Source organism: Truncatella angustata (assembly GCF_020726525.1).
Source record: "Truncatella angustata strain MPI-SDFR-AT-0073 chromosome Unknown BKA67scaffold_11, whole genome shotgun sequence".
Lineage (NCBI taxonomy): Eukaryota > Fungi > Ascomycota > Sordariomycetes > Amphisphaeriales > Sporocadaceae > Truncatella > Truncatella angustata.
This window is the reverse complement of record NW_025763391.1, coordinates 629,420-652,325: the sequence shown is the minus strand read 5'-3', so window position 1 is coordinate 652,325 and position 22,906 is coordinate 629,420. Positions and strand designations below refer to the sequence as shown.

General features: G+C 45.8%; 4 protein-coding genes across 4 annotated transcripts; 2 read left to right on the top strand and 2 right to left on the bottom strand.

The window, feature by feature from the left end:
* Positions 1-1,868: 1,868 nt before the first annotated feature.
* Positions 1,869-2,214, bottom strand: BKA67DRAFT_664521 (uncharacterized protein; the record flags this gene model as incomplete). Its single annotated transcript, XM_046108394.1, has 2 exons — positions 1,869-2,125; positions 2,178-2,214. 2 exons carry the CDS (start codon positions 2,212-2,214, stop codon positions 1,869-1,871), a joined length of 294 nt encoding a protein of 97 aa, XP_045951960.1.
* Positions 2,215-3,427: 1,213 nt separating this feature from the next.
* BKA67DRAFT_585069 (uncharacterized protein) lies at positions 3,428-5,159 on the top strand. Its single transcript, XM_046104185.1, has 4 exons — positions 3,428-4,058; positions 4,118-4,237; positions 4,300-4,515; positions 4,575-5,159. The coding sequence occupies exons 1-4, from the start codon at positions 3,803-3,805 to the stop codon at positions 4,796-4,798; spliced, it is 816 nt and encodes a 271-aa protein (XP_045951959.1). The 5' UTR covers positions 3,428-3,802; the 3' UTR covers positions 4,799-5,159.
* A 122-nt stretch (positions 5,160-5,281) lies between these two features.
* BKA67DRAFT_664519 (uncharacterized protein) lies at positions 5,282-9,381 on the bottom strand (the record flags this gene model as incomplete). Its single annotated transcript, XM_046108393.1, has 6 exons — positions 5,282-5,673; positions 5,887-6,702; positions 6,766-6,979; positions 7,065-7,507; positions 8,851-8,956; positions 9,040-9,381. 6 exons carry the CDS (start codon positions 9,379-9,381, stop codon positions 5,282-5,284), a joined length of 2,313 nt encoding a protein of 770 aa, XP_045951958.1.
* A 7,783-nt stretch (positions 9,382-17,164) lies between these two features.
* On the top strand, positions 17,165-18,321 carry BKA67DRAFT_664518 (uncharacterized protein; the record flags this gene model as incomplete). The annotated part of the gene is made up of 4 exons (XM_046108392.1): positions 17,165-17,305; positions 17,368-17,427; positions 17,496-17,831; positions 17,896-18,321. 4 exons carry the CDS (start codon positions 17,165-17,167, stop codon positions 18,319-18,321), a joined length of 963 nt encoding a protein of 320 aa, XP_045951957.1.
* Between the last annotated feature and the right edge of the window lie 4,585 nt (positions 18,322-22,906).

Here is a 22,906-nt window from a genome sequence, read left to right as displayed (position 1 = left end):
AAGTGTTGCTCAGGCTGACCATGTTGCTAGAAATGTGCAGGGTGCCATATTTCAGTCTTGAGGGAAGCCTATGAGCATGGTAGACAGAGGCTACATCGGTTTGCTTTTTTTAATCTGCAATAGTAATTCGATAAACACCGAGGTGTATAGAAGATGATGTACTCTATTCCCTCTAACAGGAAGTTGTCATGCAGGCTGTGATACACAAGGTAAGCAAAATGCAGTAGCTCCACGCAGCTCCACGATCCAGCTGCCCGCCCCTTGAACCCGCATTTCGCGATATATAAGTGTTTTTATCTATTCCTATCTTTTTCATCAATTAGAAAGAGGTAAGAAACCTCCGAGCTGCAGTATGATTATTTATATCTGTTTAAAAGCCAGGCACTCCCCTTACCCAAAGCAGCGTACGACACATTGAGTAGTAAATGGGTGGCAAGCTGTATCATTGAGTTCAGCAGCATTGAGAGTTTGTACCAAGCAATAAGCGCTCAAGGTGGAACATTGAACGACAAGGAGGAAGATTATTTGGGGGGGTTGTACCAGCTAAAGAAATTTGCGGTCTTAGGAGATCTCTAGATATCCTAGTATTCAGATCTGGTCGATACAACTGCAAACATCCGACGCCATGACGTGGTATCAGATTGTCCCTCTGACGTAACAACCAGTCTCTATTCGCATAAAGTAGACTAGAAGAACAGATGCCATAAAGTTCCTTTAGTTCCTTAATCGATACCATACCATATTTCAGACGCCAACGGTCATATTAACACCACGGCTTGACATGTTATAGACAGTATGACCGGGTATGAGAATAGCACCGTTGGAGGTACTACCCGCAATGCTGCTACAGTTGGCAAGTTGACCGCGTTGGCGCCATAAAAGAACAGTACTCTCACTGCTCAAATGCTTGTATTTCAAAAAGATATTCCCAAACAATGGGAAGCTTTCCAGAGAAAATGCATACCTGGTCAAGAAAAATAATGCACAAGATCGAGTTGTGTGACGACAGTGGATAGAGGATGGTGATATCAGTATTATCCCGCCGCCAATGATGCTGATGACGTAGAGCGTGTCAATAATAGCCAGAAATGCGAGCCTCGTGAGATTAGGGATCTACGTCGACTTTTACGAGCTCCTTGTGCTTTGGTACAGGGCTTTCTGTTCGATGAGCATCGGTCAGGGACTCGTCGCTGTTGATGCTCACCGCAATTATCAGTCCAATAGGCAAACGGGACAATGCCAATGCATAAAGGCTTTGAGATAATTCTGACTTGATTCACATGGTCCATTGTTTTGCTCTAGTAATGTATATATGATCTAAATAACACTGGTGATTTGAGTGACCGGTTAAACTTCAACGTTGAGGCGAGGTCTGTGTTATACAGGTTCATCGCGAAATCCTAAGGGTTATATGACATGACTCGCTCCCAATTTATATAGAAGAAGCCAAATTGCTGCTGATGCGTAATGGTTCATCGCCTGATGCTAGACCGACACTTGGACCTTAGATTTGTCTTCCTTCCCTTAGCTTCTACTTTGGAAGTCCTCCAATATGTTGTCATCTACCGGATTCCTCTGGCTTGGAATGTGTGGCCCCGCTTCAAACTGAGTAGCAGAAAGACAAATGCATCAATAACAAAACAGAAGCAATCGGGATGAAAACTCATAAGCAAAGGAGAGCATGATAGAAATCTCGCATGTTAAGACTGAGCTAGGACACCTGTATATTAACAAAATGCAGCTTGATATTCACGAGGATTTGCACGTTACAAATGTGACAACAAAATTTGGGGTTATGTCTTGCTTCTGTTGGAAATGAGTCTTAATTGTGAATATCGATCCAGTCTCTTGCATTTCCGCCCATATTATCAGTAGACATCTAAGATCGGTGCATCCAATCTGTTAAGATCATTGGGCCTACCCTCAGTTCTCTTGGCTACATCAATAATTGGGGCATCCAGCCGATTTAAATCATTAGGTCTGCCCTCGGTTCTCCTAGCCACATCGATGATTGGAGCATCCAGTCGATTGAGATCGTTGGGTCTGCTCTCGGTTCGCTTGGCAATGTCGATGATGGGGGCATCCAGTCGATTCAGATCATTGGGTCTGCTTTCACTGCGTTGAACTTGCAAATCATCAGTTCCTGCTACAGCAATGGAGATTGAAGGGATGAGTACCAGCTGGCAAGGCGATAGCAGTCGCACTCAGCGACATAATGAGGATGGAAAGCAGCTGCATTTTTGCGTGCTCTTTACGTATATGATTACTTGAAAAGAAAGTTAACGACGACGCACGCTCTCTAACTTACGTCGTTAATGGTCTCGGGTGAGAAGATGCTTTATACAAGTTTACATGATACCCCTCTCCCCTCACCCTCTACGACAAGGTTGGACAACATATGCACAGTGTGGAAATTAAAGACAAATACGACGATGGAACCATGCGAGTGTTTACTGATGCAGTAAGCTGACCACATTCCTGGTATTTACAATTGACATTAATTGGCGCCCGAGGAAAGTACTGCAGATCGGTTGTAGGCGACCCGCTTCTGCCCCGTTTAGCGATGAGAGAACGCGAGAAAACACTACTGTAAATAAAACCATTCTGGCTATGCTTATCTCCCATGGCGCTCTCAACTTCTTTTTTCTTTTCGAAATTTGGTACCCTTTCTTACACAAACTATGACACGTGTGTACTTGTGGGTATCAAAGTGTTCCAACGCATTAAGGGCAACTGGCCAATGTCGTAGTGTCCTGCTCAGAATTGGTCATGCAAAGTCATATGATCTATGTCCTAAGTCGTTGGTGTAGGCTCTGACATGCATGAAGGATTTGTCGTACCGGTTGTCTTTCAAACTCTATTTTAATGCTATCGGCACAATCCTGTTGTCTCCTGTCGACTTATGTTGTGTTGATCGGCATACAATCAGGCCCGGCAATGGTAATCTACCCCACAAAACGCTGACATTGCCCCATAAGTATATGCAGCTTACGGGGGTTCTTAGCCGAACATCAAATGCCGTGATTCGAGGACTGGGACAGTCACGAATGCATCATGTGACCAATGTCAGTGTGGGGGGTATCGATACTAGGGTTTCATTGTCCTTCTCTGGCCCAATCTCGATAACCTCCTCAGTCTCGTGTTATCAAATCCACATATGTAAGATCATAAAGTACCAGCTTATCGCGATTGGTCAGACCCGTCCTTGGGGCATACTATTCACAACACAATTGAAGCGACTACCTCGTATGCACGATAAAGCTTAGTCTAGACTAGACAGAAGATGTCAAGCTACTGTAGTATACGGCGCTTACGCATTCTCTCATGACCCGCCTTCTGTCTGTATCAGGCGCATATCCCGCCAGGTGTGGATACTAGGCTATCGCGCCAATGAACAAACTTTTGCGATCAATAGTTCCCAAATAACAGTGAGGGGACCGTCAGACTGTTACGTGACATGCATATTGTTCTTACAAATCTTCTCCTATGCCAAGTGCAGATCATACACTGTGTGAGTACGGGGTGCAACCCTTAGTATGCCGAAGACTGGATGCCGTTGTATAGTGGTCACGGGAAGTACGCTATGCAATCGTACCATTGTCTCCAAGATCTGGAATAATCCGTCCCTTTTCCTCTCGTCTTTGGAAGTTTTGCCGCTCATGATATAAGAAAGGTGCTCAATTGATCGCAGAAGATTGATACGGCCTCGTTCCCCCTTCGATCTCCTTCCCCCTTCGATCTCGTTTGCCAGCTTCATATTATCTTAGTACTCTAGCGCTTCCGCTTTCAGAGTATTAACATTATGGAAAAGTACAGCGAAGACTCCCTCGACCACTTGCTCAAACGAAATTGCGAGTACAGCGATGATGGTGCGGGACTCGATATATCTCATAGTCAACCCCGCCAGCCTTGGCGGGCCTGGCTGAGAAAGAATGTCCTGTCCATATTCATCTCAACGATGCTCCTCTATATTGCTGCTGTTCTGACCGTGCAGCTTAATTTCAAATCCTCGCACCAAAAACCTGAAGATTTCCTCCTTGTTAGAGATGAGTATCACCGTAAGCATAACACGCCACCAGGCACCCAAGATCTCTGCAAGATTGCTGATAGCTAGAAGCTCTGCCCGGACTGGATATCAAGTTCGAGAAACGCATAGAATGGACGGAACATCGTGAACACCCATGGAATCTGGAACCATCGGACGAGTTAGATGCAGCGTGGGACGACTTGCTATACGGTCAATACTCCTACTCCCCAATACTCTACCTGCTGAAAACTGTCTGCTGACACTTGCTCAAGCCCTCAATATCAGAATTTCCCCTCAGGAGATGGGGGCAATGAATGAAACCACCCATAATCGTGTGCGCGTGACTGGTGGTGGCTATGCCGGGGCGATGGGGATCTGGCACGAGCTGCACTGCCTTAACAACTTTCGCAAGCTCATTCACTGGGACTACTACGGTCCCAAGTATGGTGGCACCGAGAACCCGGAGGCCTTTGGCAAAGAACATTCTGGTAAGTTGCCTCTGTCCCTCAGGATGGTCAGCCCTTTCACTGACCAACACTAACAATAGATCATTGCCTCGACATGGTCCGACAATCACTGATGTGCCGCCCCGACACCTCAATATACCCCTTCCACTGGGGGGCGGATGGTATTCCGAGTAATCATGTAAAGGCACAAAACCCCACCACCTGTGTCAAATGGGACAGTCTAGACGGCTGGGCCAGCGACAGAGCGCTGAGGCCAGGCGAATATTCCTATCTGAGGGATCACAAACCTGAACGAGCTGCATGAAAACTTCTTACACTGTTGGAAATTAGGTTGATGATCCTTGTATGATGGAACATGATTTTATAGCCGTGTTCTACAAGAGTGACACATTATTTATAGCGGTATTAGTTCAATGCAAGGATTATATCCATGTAAAATGAACATTATTATCAGCCCTGCTGTCAACTTGGAATTGGGAGTCCTCAAAAAATGAGTCTAGATTATCCCAGTGGCTCTTTACTGAATACAGCCAGAGTAACTCACGTGGTGATTATTTGGTCTTACGAATTTCTCATCGCATGATCTCCTGAACAGCTTTGGGCGGCCGTCATTGGTAACTGATTCTTTAGAACATTCTACCCTCATTCATTAGATTTGGTGCAGGATTTCATGATCTAAACAACTGACGTTGACAGATACCGCCTGCAATATATGCTAGCTCATATATGTGACAATATTTTACAATACATCTCGTAATCCCGAATAGCCGCCGAGCCATATAACTCGTCAATCCTCGCTCAGAACTAACCTGAGCTGTGCCAAGAAGTCCATGAAAATATTTCTGGGAACCAGTTGCGTGTTGACCTCCAACTCAAGCTCCAATACACGAACCTTTGGCGCAGTATAGATCTCCGGACGTGATATTGGTGGCGAGTCCCTCTTGTAAAAGTCAATGCGACTTGGAGATCCCAAGAAGGTCAACTCAGAATCATCGGCTTGCTGAAATGCAGTCCTCCAACCAAAGTTTCTAGCTTCGTCCGGCCACTCGGTGCGGTTCTTAATGATCTCCACCATTCCCACGGCTTCGTATGCGGCATCCTCTATGAAAAGCCTCTGCAGTTTTGACGCAACCGAGGGGAGGCTATCATTCTCATCTATGTTTATCACGACAGGCACTTCTGTCATAGTAGGTCCCACGACATTTTGCAGATTAGCGGGCAGCATCGAGCGGCCGGTGACCAGGCGTCACAAGACTACTTCCTTTAGTTTGAACTGGCGTGATAACGAAATAGCACATGCGGCATGGAATAAGGTCACAGTGGACACTCCGTCATCCTCCAAGGTACTTGGCAGCGGGATCGATTCTTGAACTGTCATCCGGTGCTCCGTACCATACATATGGTATGTCGGGTCGCTTGCACTCCAGGTTGGCTGTGAAACTCCGTTGAGTCTTGATGTCCAGTATCGAATGCTCTCTTCCTTCCTTGTTTCATTGAAAGCGATATATTGTCCAAAGCTCGGTACTGATGGTACATACTCCCCCCTATAGAGGGATGACAAAGATTGAAGGACAATATCCCAGCTAAAACCGTCAAACTGAGCATGCGAGATCCGAAACACGAGCTTGTGCGCCCCTGAATGGTGCTTGATTACAATAAAGGGGATGAATGACCGACCTGATTGACGAGGTCGTTTAAGATCTTGCTCAAAAATCGAATCTGTATAGGCCGTGATATCCTCGTCCATGGCGTCGAACACACCATATTCTGGCTTCAAGTCAGAGAGTAACGCTTGCCAGAACCTGTTATCGGCTCGAATGAAAATGGTCTGGAGGATGTCGAAGCAGGTAACTAGCTTTTTGCAGGCTTGCTCCAGTGTCGGAAAGTCAACATCCGCAGGTAAATCAAAAATCCAGTGGGGGTATCGACTAGGAGGGTCTTGAAGCGCTTCCAGGATTGAATGTTCCTGAAAGTCCGGAGCAGGAATCACGTCCCTGACAGTGCCACAACTAGATTCAATCAAGAGTAACACAAACTCCTCAAGGAAGGCTTCTGAATCATCAGTTTTGAGCTGGGAAAATGGTGACAGCGGCTGCGCATCGTCTACGAGGGCGATTTCGGTGACCAGCAGTGCCTGCTCGGAAAGTCGGGGCGCTTTGAAGATATCTGCCACTGTGATAGATAGCTTTTGCTCCCTTGCCTTAGATACTAATCGCATGGCAGCAATCGACTATCCGCCGACACGAAGGAAGCTGCTCTCGGAACCAATACTTTCTGGTTTCAAATCGAGAACCGAGGCCCACAACATCTGTAATCGCTTCTCCATGACGGTTGAAGGTTGACGCTGACCTCTGGCACTTGGCTGCATTCCCGCAAGCTTTTCTAGCCTCAGCGCACTCCCTAGCTCCCGTAGGGATCGTCTGTCTGTTTTGTTGGTAGTGTCGTTGGAATCCTGTCGATGTGGATGTAGGCCCCTGGAACCATACTGCGAACTTTGTCAGCATTTCTCAAAGTTCCCTTCAAGGTAAGAATGAGCAGACAGACTCCGATAATACTTGCTACTGCGGCACGCGATCTCGTAATGTCTCTTCCAGACCGTCCATGACTTGTATAAGTCTAGTCTTGGTAGCTTCCACCGGCTCAACGGCTCCTTCATATTTGGCAAGACTGAAGAATACGGCAAAAAGTGGGTTGTTATTGTTCTGTGGGTTGATGATTTCTGCAGCAAGACCGTCGAAAAGACTTGAATCTTGCAGACAGGAGCGAACATGGTATTCGACCTCAGTCAACTCGATTCGCTGCCCATCAGATTTATACCGCAACAGATCGCCGGTCAAGTAAAGTCTGCCCTTTCGGCCTAAATATCCAGGTGGGACGTTTAAAAGCCATGGTGGGTCATGAATGAAGGCCGTTGTAGTTTTGTTCAGGTTGCCATAGTATCCTTTGCTGACAGTTGGGCCCTCTATCACAAGCTCTGCAATAGCTCCAATAGCGGCAAGGCTTTCTGGGCGACCTAGTTCCACAAGCCAAGTTCTCGCACCATAAGAATGCCCAACATAATTGTTGTGTATTTCCGCGTCGAGACTTGCAAATGATAATACATCTACTTTAGATGCAGGAACGGCTATGAGCTAGAGCTTGAGCGCACTCTGCGGGTCTATATATGCCAATCATATTCTCAGCTCCTATCCATCGCGCAACCTATTTGCTTAGGATAGGTTCACCTCCCATCGCTAACGTCTTTAGTCCTGAAATGGTGGACGGTTCCAGTGACTGCGCTACGGAGGGAGTGAAATAGACATAATCGCAGTTCATTCGGTTGAACGCGCCGACGCTTCGAGCAATTGAAACAGCTTGGGCGAATTCTATCGCACTTTTGAAGAATCAACAAATGTCAGAATCGATTGGTTCGTTGTGAGATTAATCCTTACCCTGAGCTTTTTTTTGCTTGCAATGTTGACATGCTGCCAGGATAGGTCTTCGTAGGGATTGAGAAGTGCTAACAGGTCCTACGCTAGGAACGTTACCTTTTGGGCGGAGTGGATGTAAGGCTGTTCCAGCAGTGGCCTTAGAGACTCGACCAGTCAACATCATTGTAAAGATGAAAAGATAGACAAATTTGGAAGTCGTTAAAACCATAGAGGCGTCGACATGTCTAATGGAAGGAAGAGCTACAGTTCTAGATCACACCAACATTGCGGATAGCATGGGTGAGTTCCGTAATTACAGGGTCATAATACCTCACAAAACACATGGGATTAATGAACCGTGTCTTGGACGTTTGCATTTTACCTTATCGCCTGACTAATACAGTGCATAGCAACAAATCATCACTTCCATAGAGAAAGTTAAAAAAAATTGTGAGGGAAAATCGTAGATATTTTAGGATTTCGATGTTATATGCAGCCCTATCAATAATGACATTTCTTGAATCTGCTACTTGTGCCGTTATCATCAAAAGAAGATCTGAGGATGAACGAACCAAGACTGTCATGGTGGAGGAGACACAAGGTAGGAGACCAGAAAGAAGTCGTACAAGAAAGCGAGAAGAGTGTAATCTCAAAGGACAAGTACAAATTGCTTGGTGTATCTCTGATGCGGCATCTTACAGCTGCGTCACGCAACAAGGAGTTGCTTATTGCACTCTCGTGCTTCAAGTTTTCTAAGGTTAGGCACGAATCAGGAAGGCGGGGTTATTATACCCACTCTGAAGAATGGTTTCCTTCCCTAAGGCTATCTCCACCAGTGCCCAGATGCAGAAAATCGATTCCCCCCAAACACTACTAGGTATTCTCTTGAAGGTAAGCATCTGCTAGGTGCCAATAAAGGATTTTCTTGCACGATTCGAAAGCTGACTATTACGCGACAAGCTTCCGAGAATTTCCTCTGCGAACACGGTATCGATCGAGCTCGGAATGCTGAACCAGTCGAAATCGTCGGCAATCACAGTGGTTTGAGCGGCCTGCAAACCACGTTAAACATCCTCCCTGGCTTGGAAACCCGAGAAGAACAGAGAAGTTGCCGATATCGAAGAGTTTGGCTTACTTCGGTCATTATCGCACTGAGTTCTGTGCCGGTCAGCTGTGTCAAAACTCTGCTGTCAAGCTGAATCAACAATAACAGCGACGTCAATAATAGGTTCTTGTCTATGACAACGTACACTCTATTGAGGCCATTCAAAATGCTGAAGAAATCGAGCAAATACTCTCTCGTGTCCCACTCTGCCTCTTCAACAAGTACTTGTGAGATTGAAACAAGTTGACTGCCATAACAAGTCTTGAGGCTATTGAGCTTCTCTATGTTGTCCGATACATCCTCACTGAGCCAAAGTATACCCAGCCGGGGGTTCATGTAGAAGACGTTAGTAACCAAGTCGCCGTGTTGCATTTTGATGTACTGCCCCAAGGTATGAATGCGAGACTCGTGGCAGACATAGAGTGCAGTTGGGTCCGGACACGCCTCTAGTGGCTCTTCTACTTCGAAATTTCTGTAAGCGCCATTCTTAGCATATTGTTTCCAGCGGGATATTAAACACATAGGGCGTAAAGTGACTAATATTGAATATTCCTTAACATCGCTCGGACCGGCTTATTGAGGGCAATCAGCGTAGGTAATCTCCATAATCCGTGTTCCTGGCCAGGTCCCTTCCCAGACCTTCAGGCGCAGTTCAGGCGGAAGTCGAGGGAATTGGGTGAAGGTGCTAGGAGGTTTCGATTGGGCAGTCATTTTTTTAAACGATTAAGACAACTTGATGATCAGCGATTTGAACATATAGTTAGAATCATGCTCTTATTAAGTGCCCAGGCTCAGCACGTAGCACTTCCATAGAAGCTCGGTATAGCCTGTTAATTTTAACCCGACCAGACGCTAAACTTGGCGTTGGCGCGCTATATTGATACTGCATGCGCTAGTGGTTACTTCAGCCTGCCTGTTGCATCCAACAAGGAGCCTATTGTGCTGTGCCGATACTGTACGGCGCTTCTCGGTGTCGGGTGGGAATCAGGATGGAGGGCGCAACAATTGTAATAGTGAGCGGGGAATGCCTGCCCACTAAAGTTGTAACGTCCTCCTCCTAGCGCTTAAGAACAGCGCTGCGCCTTTGCACCCTTTCATCTTCCGCGACTTACAGGAGAATAAGAACAACCTAGCTGCATATCGTTGCATGACAGCAGGTATAAGATCAGAATGCATGAACGAGTCCTCTCTTCATTCTGTGTGCGACCTATGACTTGCGGCTGAGCTAGTGACCATACCCCCGCATCTGCAGCCTGGTGTAACCTGACTGATCCGTGGCACTCGTAACGACAGAGATGATGCCTGTACATCTATCTAGTGAAGCAAGGCATTACGGCCCAAAGTCCTCTTTTTTTTTCCTTCCCCCGACAACGTGCTGAGTCTATGAATTTCGAGCCTCACAATGCGACTATTACAACGCGACAACGCGGGCAATTACAACCGCACGTCTAACCCTCTTCCGACAACGTTCCCCCTTACGCGATCCTTTCCCACACATGGGGACCAAACGAGGTGGTCTTTGCTGACCTAGCGATGTCGCAAAGTGATTTGCGACACGAGGCCGGCTACGACAAGATCAAGTTCAATAACCACTGCAGTTGCGGAGAGAGAAAGACACTAGAGGATATTTTCTTCTGTAGGAAATTAAAAAGACACAGACTGCTCCCGAGGCACACGCCAAGGACGGCTTATACACAATATTTGGGGGAGAAGAGTGCACAGTGGGCGCGCTTTGTGGAGGCTAGTGGCTTTTTGCACAAGGATTTGTCCGAGATGAAGGGCCGTTTGAATTAACAGACTGAGTGACTGTTGTCACAGCAATTCCGAAAGGGGAACGCGAAGTGGTTGGTGTCCAGTCGCAACTGGCCCGAGATTGAGGACCTGCTTAGCCCCGCCAGTCAAAAAGTGCGGCTCAGCCTAGAACTCAATCAGGATTCTATCACTGCTGCAGTTGAAGTATACATCCGCCATAAAGCTGAAGAACTACAATTAGCTAAGGGCCTCGATGATACAGGAATAGTTAGCAGGCTTGGAGAATTGACAGCCAGTAATGAGAATGTTGAAAGAGGTGAGTCGGTCCTATCACCTGATGGAAAAACTCCGATCGGCCCAGTAGAGGTTATTTTCGTCGGATCCCCAACAAGAAGCTCGGTGGTTGGACGCAAGATGCCCTTGCAGATTGAGCCATGACAGACCCGGGGTCTGTATTTCGGGACGTTTGATGCTCGGCCGGATGCGGGGAGCTAGGCTGTAGACGCTATAGTGCGGCTCCTCGAGGCTCAACTCGCGAGTCAGCGCCGACCCTATCGCCAAAGCTGAGCTGCACGACGAAACCAGAAGGTGTTCCAGTTCTGCTTCGACCCCATCGCCATACAATGCTTCAAGACTTGTTGTGCTCAGGCTTGCTATCACATCACCACCTTGATGCCACTAGCCGGCAGACTTGATACCTTTTTACCAGGATTAGGGTCGCCCACCCAGCAGCGATGAGGTGTAGTCATGTACCTCTTGCTTGAACATGTAGGCGATTTTAGCTGAAAGATACATCGACTCGCTACTTGCAACTATCCATGGGTCATGGCAGACAGAATTTTACCAGTCATCGCTATAGTAGGTGATAATATTTTTGCATCCCTGTCAAGTATTGCCAGGCCCTCTAAACTTAATATAGTAAGATCTATGGCTGCTTTTTCACTATTTCTCTATATACTACTCGTCCGCTTGAATGATGTCCTTAACGCGTTAGGGGACAGAATTTAATATCCGCGATTTGATTGATAGCGAAAACCCTACGCCCCGGGCCATTTCCTCGACTGTCTTGCGAATAGCTTCAAAACCGCGGATTTAGTTGTGCTGTTAGTATAGTTAACGCGTGAGTAAAGCTGTGGCAGTTTACCCCTATCAGGTTTAAAAGGCTTGGCGATACTTGACTGGGATGCAAAAGTATTGACACCTACTGTATTTTGGGTCTCCCTAAAACCTGTATCCAATAGCTATCTAGAAGTCGAGCTTCTCCATGTATCTAATCCGCATACCACACCACATAATAGCTACACCCATGAAGACCTTCAGGCCTAGTGCGTTGCTTTCCACCGCCAATCCCAGTACCCCAGTGGTTGCTGTGTCCTCCGTTTCTGATTATAGATTATTCTTTGCCATACTACAGGTTTAGGGTCTGTTTCGTCTGGTCTGTGATCTGGAATCTGACGTGACCAATCTATCTTCTTTTTCCATCTTATTGTCGTGTCTTGCTCTTTCCTAACATTCTCTACTATGCCACATTTTAGTAATCGAATCGATCGCTACGCCGAATTATCTATAGACTAGATGATCACGACCAAAAGACAAGTATAGGCACTCGCCATTGCCTAGAGTTTATCATTAGCAAGGATGCCTGAATCTTCGAGCATCGGGAGTGGTTACTTAGCGAACAGTGTATACGGCATGAATATAAGCATGGCTAATAGCTCTACGGGTGTCTTATAAGCATCGAGTAACAACTCGACTTATATTGTTATTAACCAGTTAGAGTTCTTAGCCACGAAATCAATGCGATCATCCTCTATTATCCTCGCCGTGTTCAACATAATCGTAGCTTTTGCCATAGCCATGGCATTTTGTATGACTACTATTAGAGAGCTAAGACGAATAGTCCGAGAGGACAAAAGTGAGTCGTTTTAGGGTTTGGGCTTGATATAAGAAACTGATAGAGGGTATAGAGTGTCTCTACTCACCTGTATAAGATGAGTAGAGATATACCTATTTATATTATTACTAGCCATCGTGATTTAAGGCCTAACTTTCGCTATATCTTAATCACGAGGATTAGACGGGCTCTTTGCTAAAGGCTACGCGCTAATCTCGTAGTTTATACTGCTAAGTACGCGGTCATCCCGTAAAAACCCTTTAATAGTGTTACTTATTCATGGGATAGCGATCTTTATTATGCCCTTCCTCTAACTTATTTTCAGCCTGGAACTAACTTTCCGTAGTTTATAAAAGAACCCCTTTCTTAGGAGGGGACACTAGACCGTGGCCATTTACTTAGCTATATGGTTAACGTTACTTATAATTATTGGTCTGGTCACCTTTTTCATCCCGTCCGCGGATTTCTGCTTCGTCTCTGTTCTAGTTCGTTATAAAGTGGGTAAAGGGCGGCTTTGCGTTATTTATAGTCATTTCTGTTATCCTTATAAGATATATTATTATGGTTTTCTATAAATTAACTAAGTATTCCACTATTAAGACGAGAGCGAGAGTTAAGGCTTTATAAATAGTATACCTCCTTACGGTGATTATTCTCTCTAATACAAGTTCGTATTTTAAAAGTATTTATTTTTACTTATTAATTTACTTTAGGTTTTCTTAATGCCATTCTTCGTTTACTTGACCTTTAACAATCTAAGTAATACCGATAAAAAACTAGCTTTATATTATCCATAATTACTATAATAATGGTAAACGTATTTAGACTAATGAATAGTGGCCTTTACCTTTGCTTTAGAGCTAACATTATCTTTAGTATTAAACTTAAAGATAAGCTTGCCGAATATGAAAGGCAACAGCTAAAACATAAATCCAGAAAGCAGACCTTAAATACGACTTCTCTAGTGTTATGCTATAACTAGTCAGCGCCTCTAAGTCCCTATAGAGGATGGACAGCGAAGGAACTCTGGTGAAAGGATACTAAAAGGACGAAGAAGCGTCTATAGAGGCTCCGTCCATAAAAATATACGAATACAGCCCGAAGCCTTTTAGATCGAATAACATATTCCTAACTATCTTAATACCACGGGCACCGGAACCGGCTAAGTTACCGATTGCCCCCTTTAACAATCTTCCCTAAGCGACGGCCTTTAACGATATATTCATTATTTCCAAACCAGAACGTCGCCAATACCTAATCACTAACAATCCTACCGCCCACAACTTACTCGCCTGTTAAGAAAAATAACAGTCCATTTAATGACTTCAACACTTTAAAGCTACCCCTTTTAGTCAAGAGCCGCCACATGCGAATCTCGTTAATGGTATCTTAAACTACGGTGCAAATCGGCCTTCGTTTCTCCAATGTAGCAGACATGCCACCTATAGCAAGTTCAATCGTGAAGAATACCGAGAAGGTGCATAGCCTAACCTGCCCGAAAGCTATTTACCCGAGTCCACTAGCATTATTTTCACTAGCAACGAAGCCCGTCTCACCTTTTGAGATTCCCACCCCCATGAGCGCAGCAAGCACACGAGATCCTGTCAAGGACTCTAGAATGAAGACCTTACCAAGGTCCCACGCCAGATCACCCTTATCAAGGCAACACCGTCGAAGTCGAAGGAGGGAGAGGAGTCCCTCACCTTAAGCTCTGCGGTATACAGACCGGACAGCCCAACTAAGAAGGTGCCCGGTCCTAAAGGCGTTGGATTTCAACTTCCGCCACCCAAGCGGATAAACACCACGTCTATCGAGAGCTCATCAAGAACGCCCGTCCTCGGAGCCGTGGCAACTCTGATGCTTCCCAGGGCAGGAGTGACTCGATATGAAAAGTAATTGTTATCGTTATACCATTTCGTTCGTTTTATAAAAGCAGCGTCGTACGGGAGATCTCGGGAGATCTCGTGATACCTAACAACTGTTACTATTTTCATTATTTTATATACTCTTAGCATCCGGTATGGAGCTGGACTGGATGGCTGCTCGGTGGCATGACCTTGGCGTCGAAGAAGAGACAAAGGGTTCCATTTACTTCACTATGTCATTCTCATGGATTGTTATAACGTAAATCACCCCATTCCCGACCCCACCGCCCCAACTTCCGACACCCAGCATCCGTTACCAACCTCCTCACCGCTCCTTGGCTTGATTCCTCAGTTTCTCGACGGAATCTGCAGTAATTAGCATTATCTTTGGCAATTATACTTTTCTGCCACTAATACCATTATGTACGGAAGAAAACCTTGCTGCCGCTATTCACGACGTTGTAAATGGCAAGTCTATACGCAGAGCTGCACTAGGCTGGGGCATGCTAAGGACCACACTTATTAACAGACTTCAAGGCTCTGAATCAAGCCGTGAGGGGAAGATTGACCAGCAGAGGCTATCTCCAGTGCAAGAGCAACACCTGACGGACTGTATTTTAACACAGGAAGCACTTGGTCTAGCACCAACACATGCACAAATCAAGGAACCGGCGCAGCGTGTAATGGCCCTCAAAGGGGACAATATACCGCTCGGAAAGAATTGTCTAGAAGCCTTTTTTTCGAAGTAATCCAGTTCTGAAGACTAAGAAGCAACGCCGAATTGATTCTCAGCATATCAATAGCGCGTCAACTGAGGTAATTCAGTCGTGGTTTTAGTTGCTGCGTATTCCAAATATCCAAGTTATTAAACCTAACCACAGGTACAATATGGATGAACACGGCATTATGGAAGGCCAAGGAGGCAACGGGTTAGTCGTCGGAAGCGCGGAGTTACGTGCAATACACAAGAAACAGCCTGGTTCCAGGGTATGGACTACTATTTAGAATATGGGTTTGCTGCTGGCAGGGTTATACCTCCTGCTTATTTTCAAGGTTCAGTCAGTTCAGCAACAATGGTTTCCTACGGAACCTTCAGAGCTTAAACAATTTAATGATTGGCACTTATCAGCAACTCGAAAGGGCTGGACTGAGGATGTTATTGCAATAGAATGACCGGAAAAGGTGTTTCTGCCCTATATTAGAACCGACGGAAAAGAACCACGGTTATTAGTCCTCGACGGCCACAGAAGTCACACAACTACCGGACTTTATGAGTCTCTGTTACCAGAATAACGCAAATCTACTATTCCTATCCCCTCACTCGTCACACAGCAGTCGGAGACAAGAAACATCAGCAGAACAGACTACCCAGGGCCAGTTTAATACTACCGGAGTCCAGACACCAACCCAGACACCTGCAGCAAGTATGGTTGTGTGGTCAGCCCCAAAAAAGAGTGTGGATCTAAAGCGCCAACTTAGGGACTTCGACCGGCTCCAACAAACCGACCTCGTCGCACGCCGCCAATTGCGTAAAAAGATAAGAAAAGGATACGACAAGAATGATTACCTTCTATTAGATGCATAGTTACAAATTCAGTCTTTAAAGGCAAACCTTGAGCTTATAAAGGTATGGAAATGAAAGAAGGATGAAATTAGCCCGAATTCTAAGTTCGCCACAATTAAAGATATCCAGCGTACGCAGGAGTGCACTGATAAAGCTCTAAATAGTGACTATAGTTCAGATACATCTAATGTATCCTCGATTGTAATTGACTGTATTATAGTCCAAGAATAAAATTGTAGTGACTATTTGAAGTTGGTGGTTTATTAGCGTTTAGTATTACTTTGGGTGCGTGGCCCTTGATAAGGTAACGTACGTTATCCTCCGAAGAAGGCCTGGTTACGATAGCAATATGCAAATTTTTTTATGGAATAGAGTGGGACTGTTGCGGTCGTCCCTAAGGTCAGCAGGCTGCAGAACGGTACCATTTGCCCGAGAGATGCTAAATGCTGTGCTAAAGCTATTTAGAAAAGAGAAACCGAGGAATCTCCCAATGGGGAGATAGTCCAGGTTGTTTACACGGTCTATATTGCGATCTTGTCCCGCCGATATTTTGCTACGGCCAGGAAGCATGATTCAGTCCGAACATACTCCGTTCGCAGCACGCTTCCGTACGAGAAATTAATTTATGGGTGATTAATGAATACATGCTCGCGTCTGGGCGGAAACCATCCAGATGGACCTAAGTGATTCATGCTTGAGGATGCACTGGAGCCGAGAGACTGTGTAGTAGTGCAGATATTGCTGCGCTACTGCTGAAGAAAAGGATAAATACTACGAAAGACCAATCAAAATACAACTTAGCCGACGGTCCGCCGAGGTTGCGGGACATCGGCTTGGCTTACAAATATTTTGTAGAAGCTTGGTCTTTTTATATAATCCGTGGCATTGATTTCTAAAGCTTAGAAAGCTGACGTAAGGATTAATCTTAAAACAAAGCCTTTGTCAAAGGTGTTGAATGGCCACGAGAAGACCATTTGCTATATATTCCTATGATCTCACTTTTAATTCAAGTCTCATCTCGAACTAGTACACTCACCTCTATAACCAATTCTTCCTCATTACCTTTCTAATTAATTTAGTATGTCTACCATCGCCGTTCTCGGAGGCACTGGAGTCCAAGGTGGCTCCGTTATCAAACAGTTGCTAAACACTTCGGCCTGGAAGCCACGTGCTCTAACGCGGAACATTAACAGCGAAAAGGCAAAAGCGCTCGCTTCCTTAGTATGCTCAATCTCCCAATTGCGTCTACTGTGCTTGCTTGGTTGGTTACTTACCTGTCACAGGGCATCGAGGTTGTTGCGGCGGATGTGAATGATGAAGCCAGTTTAGTGAAAGCGTTTGAGGTTTGTAGCTTGTTTTGCGACTTTGCAATGAAGTATCATCTATGGGTACTGACCAAATATTCCAATAGGGCGTCACTGCTATCTTCGCAGTCACCACCTACTGGGAGTCAGTGATGACCCTCGGCCGGGATGGTGCTGGAGAGGAGGAGTTACAGCAGCTCAAGAACATCGCCAGCGCGGCGCAGAAGACTACTACGCTGGCACATTTCGTCATGAGTAGCTTGCCGCCCAGCGACAAGTCATCTGGAGGCAGATTGAAGGTCCCTCATTTCGACTATAAGCAGAAAGCAGTAGACTGGATGAAAGAAGCCACTCCAGAGCTGTACGCCAAGACATCTCAGATTTGGCCTGGTTGGTACCCAACCAACCTTACTACACTGCCCATGGTGAAGTTCCTGGAAATCGTAAGCTCATTTTTTGACATTGTAACATCCTCGAAATTAGTTGCTAGACACTAACTATTGCTAGCCGAACACCTATGGCGGCTACCTTTTTACACAGCCAAGCAAGCCGTCTTCTCTTCTCCCTATTGTGGGTGATATTGAGCACAATTTCGGTGTCGTGGTCGTGGGTCTACTAAACGCTGGGCAAAAGGCCTACGGCAAGATTGCCGTGTGTGTTACAGACTACCTCCCCATGACACAAGTCGTCAGTGTCTTTGAGGAAGTTACTGGTAAACGCGCGGCGTATGCCGAAATTTCCGACGAGACCGCTACTAAATTGTATGGGGTCTATGGCGCGGAGTACGCGGCACAGTTGCGCTGGAGTGAGGCATTCCCGAGCTGGGAACAAATTGATCCGGAAAACACCATTAGTCTCGATGAATTACAGGTTAAGGAGAAGTTGATCGGTTTCAAAGACACGCTGGAGACCCTTAAGGAGAAGATTGTCTAACTCTTATCAAGCTGTTGTCAACAGTCTTTGCATTTAGAATGAAGTGAAAACAAGGGTGCTTGCGGTTGCGTGTATTATTTTGCATATATCTCCTGATTAAACTTCTATCCAGTAACTCCATAGCATTGCGAGTGTCTTAAACGCAAGAGTACGTTGTCGTGATTGCTTGGACGTCGTCTAAACGGATTTTCAATGTGAAGAAGTTATTGATTGGCCTAGAGACTAATAAATCTTCCTGATATCTAGGGATGCCTTAAATCAAATTATCGTACGTAGGTATATTTCAAAATTGTGTATCATGATCCGTGCTCCCACCACGTGTGATCGTCGGTGATCTCCATTGCCACCGCGAAGAGCAATAATGTTATGGAACAAGCAGACATCACGAACAGCCAATGTCGCCCTGACAATTAGGGCTTACAGCCCACAAGACCAGGGAAATCGTGGATGTATTGACGAATAACAGCACCACGAGGAGCCGCAGTGCCAGCGCGACCAGCGAGGATGTGGGTATCTTAGCGACAAGCATGTGGCAGGCCATACGCTCTGTAGTACCTGCCTAGTAAAGCTGATACTCAGCCATCAGCTGATTAGTCCATTCTGCCCGCTCCGTTGCTCACTCACAAGCGACTGCGAGTTTTATGATAAGTGCGATGGAGGTAGTGAGAGGCTTTCTATTTGTTTTTTGGATTTTCTTTTTGACTAGGAAAACATGTTGGAAAGCAGAAGATTGGAGTTCGATTCCTCATATGTTTTGCTAATTGAAACCACGATATGTATGTACATGTCAGTTTTTTCAATTGAATTGCATTGAAGAGGCAGGCTGATAACACGCGCCTGAAGCCGTTCCGCGGTTACAACCACTGGCCAAATCCAGTAATGGGAAGACTTTCCCGTGATTGACAAGACGCATGACTGTATAGACTGGGGGCAGGAAACGCTCAAGACAGCGGCAAAAGATCAGGCATGGTCTCAATTGCTGTCCAATGAGATTGTGGCTGCGTGCATAACTACATCGCTAGCTTCGCCTCTAAGAATCAACAGGCAAGGACTAAATTTACGGTTCCTCCTAAGATACCTGGCATAGTGCTATGGTGTGGGATTCTCCTGATTGATGATACTAACCATTTTAGCGGCACTAGGTAAGACTCATCGAGGAATAGAACTTGCTAGGTTTCTCCTCAGGTGGATGGGGCGGAAATGGTTTGGTTGATAAACCCTGCGTACCACAGTACCTACGTATCGCGCTACAAGGATCTACTTTCCCTGAGCTGAGGGCCTGCTATATCAAGTGTCGAATAAGGATCACTAGTGGAACATGATCTCTTCATTCACAACACGCTTCAGAACAAAGGTACGTTCGGAATCCAGAATCCACAGAGAGCGCTGGTAGCACAATTGGTTCTTTTATGATATTTATCAGTGGTCCAAGCTAGCCACTCGTACACCTCTGCCAGGATCACATATGTTAGCGCAGGTACAACACTATACTACTTTTGGTAATGTATTCTATTGCTACTACGGTACACTTAATAGGTAAGACGTTCACCTGCGGTACGGAAAGCTTCACGTAGTTGATGGGGCATCGACCGTACCAGCGTTTCTAAGAAATCCTCTGGTATAGTTTGAATACGTATATGGCCATCTCTAATTACAAAGTAGCTCTTGGGAGCGAGGCTCTCATACGGTAACAGGCTTTTTTTCAAGTTGTATTTTGCAGACGGTAGTGCCGTTTGGTAGCTGGGCTCTCATGGCATGGTAACTGGTTTACTAAGGTTTGGATATCCATAATAAAGCTGGTCGACGATATAGCTGTATTGATGTATAGCCGTATGGCTGGCTGGCTGGCTGTGCTGGCTGGCTGTATGGACAAATTGTACCGTTAATATTTTGTCTTAATGTTAATATTCACGAGCGTACTAGAAGTTTCCAGCTCTCCCCGGCCAGAAGTATCATGTCATACTATTTAGTATGGTGAGGTACTTGCCGGGGGAGGATGGGACCAGTGGATGAAAGAGTTGGGGCTTGTAACGATCTAACATTTATAATCCTGGCGGGGTGTACATGAATTTCACCTCCATTCGGAGATGGGAAGAACATCTTGGCAGCTTCGATAAACTGTGTACGGGCCCCACAAGCCGGATGCCGCAAAGCCTGCCCAATAGCGATCACTATTCCTATATGGGGAAGATCAACAGTCCAGAAACAACTATTGACAGACGAATTGTTTAATCTAGAAGAATGGCATCGGGGTGCACTGAATCGTACGTAGAGCCCTGCTTGTTTGCATGTTCCCATTCGGCGTAGTAGGTAGTAACTAGTCTTGACGGTACTGTTCTTATGGACTATGAACTAGTGTTTACCCATTTACATCGTGATGCACCTTCTGACATGTTGTCTTATTATCACCGGCGGTGGATTCCAGCCTCCATCAAGATTGCTGCGCGTACGCTTTCGCTCAGAAAGCAAGTTTTCATTGCCCATATTTTCGTGCTGCTAGGCCGAAGTGATGATTTTCCAACAGTCACCGTTTTATCGTGCACTAATTTCCTTACTGCTTAGCGTATTCGGGTAGAACGGAATCCCGAAACGCGAGCTTGACGCTGGTCACATCGATATTGCAACGAGTAACTTAAGTTTGTAGGTCGTCTGCTTCTGGCAACTGGACCCTATACATTTGCTGGCAGAGCATGATGGCACCGAAACTGGATGTGCCACATGGGCAAATTCTATATTGGCCCTATGTATAGTGTTTACCATGTATTGGATCAGTCCCGTCTCGTGGCACTTGACGGTCCAAACCATATTACAGAACTATTCAACAGATTCTGTTGAATATCTCTCACATCCCGGTGCCACTCAAGCTTTCCAAAGATCGACGCCAACAACTAGGATTTGGTTTCATCGAGACATGGGAAAGCGTATCATGTTGATATCATCCCATCTGGAACGAGACATAGATGCGGTCCCGATAAGTCTTTGTGCATGGTTCGATCTCCGCATTGCGGAACGAAATGTCTGCACTATACTCATGTGGGTTGGATCTCCATTTTTCAAGTGAGACTAGAAGGGCCTGGACAAAAAGTCTAATCACCAATACCGCGCCAGCAAATAACAAACGTGGATCAGGTTTCATGATGGAGCATTTTGCCTATGGAATCGCATGAACATGGCCGCTCGCGTTTCGGCACGGCAGTTTTTGATGAGGAAATATACGTGCTGTCAGGGACCCATGAAAAGTGTGGAGGCAACAATGTCCCCACAGATTTCGAGTGTAAGCGAACGACAGGGCTAATCCATAAGGCAAGTCGTATAGTATGTGGCTGCCACTCATTTTTAACCCATTTTGATGGTCGGACATATCAGCCTTGCTCCCAAATCACACCGTCTTGCTTGCTTTGACCCGTGTGTGGTAGCTGCTTATTAAAGAGCTCGAGCGTCGCCGGGATCCGACTGATCATATAAGCGACTGCCTACATGATGGCTTCCAAGAGTGACTACCAAGTTGCCTCGTTGGCAGCCGGCTTCACCCTCGGTTTTGGGTTCTTGACAATATGGGAGGCGCTGAAGTAGACGAGAAGAAACAAGAACCCTCTCCGCAGCTCGTATATCTATATGCTGTGGGGAGAAATCGCTGCGAACCTTGCAATCGCCATCATCGCTTGGCTGTTCCTTGATGGTGTATTGTCATTCACGTAGGTTCTCCGATCGTGCGAAACACACTAACCTAACACATACTGATGCATTTTACAGAGTCACTGTGCGATAAGGGTTTAGCTTGGCGCACGGCCATTGCCAGCACACCTGAAAGGGGTGACGTGGTAATCGCCGATTACTAATCGGAGCTTAAATTATGATTCCCCATTTTGCAAGGGTATCCATGTGTATGGCAAAACACTCGGCTCCTGCTCCAAAGCAATTTGTTCATGATTCCACATCTTGTGACTTTTTGACAATTGATGATTTTAGTATCTATAGACATAGCGTGATGCTCTAACTTAGTGCATTCCTCAATCCCTCGATTTGTTCCTGATACCGAGCGTCCCTGATCACATCGTCGTCTTCATCTTCTACGTAACTAACGAGTTGACGAAAATCGAATTCTTGTATCGAGTGGTTGTTGCCGTCAGAAATAAAGACTGATGGAGAATGGATGGTTTTGCACTTGGATGAGGTCTGAAACCATGTTTTAACGGATTCGCTGATGAAATCCATGATCCCGTGCTTGTAATAGTCTTTTCACGATTGAATCTACAGGCTAGTAAAACTCGAAAGCGGTCAAGGTCGAGTAGATAGGGTTCATGGTCTTGACTTGCTGGGAATCCAGGAGATATCATATGGATGATGCCAAGTGGCCTGCATCTAGAAAAGCAAGTTCAGACAGTACAAACTTTCCCAATGATACGATTACTGCAATTTCATGCACATGCACAGTATGATATGAAAGGTTCATGTCAATCTATATTTTTGGCTCCCAAAGGGTTTCGAGGCCCATCGTATTCGGGGGCCTGATTGAGGCCAAAGTCCTTATTCTGGATTCATACTTGGGTGATTCGGCTAGTCGCACGATGACTTGAGTGCTTCA

Bases quoted from the DNA above. Each gene is read 5' to 3' on its own strand.
- BKA67DRAFT_585069 (XM_046104185.1), top strand. From the start codon at position 3,803: ATGGAAAAGTACAGCGAAGACTCCCTCGACCACTTGCTCAAACGAAAT. The intron at 4,059-4,117 runs GTAAGCATAACA...GATAGCTAGAAG, and splicing joins TGTTAGAGATGAGTATCACC to CTCTGCCCGGACTGGATATC. The intron at 4,238-4,299 runs GTCAATACTCCT...CACTTGCTCAAG, and splicing joins GTGGGACGACTTGCTATACG to CCCTCAATATCAGAATTTCC.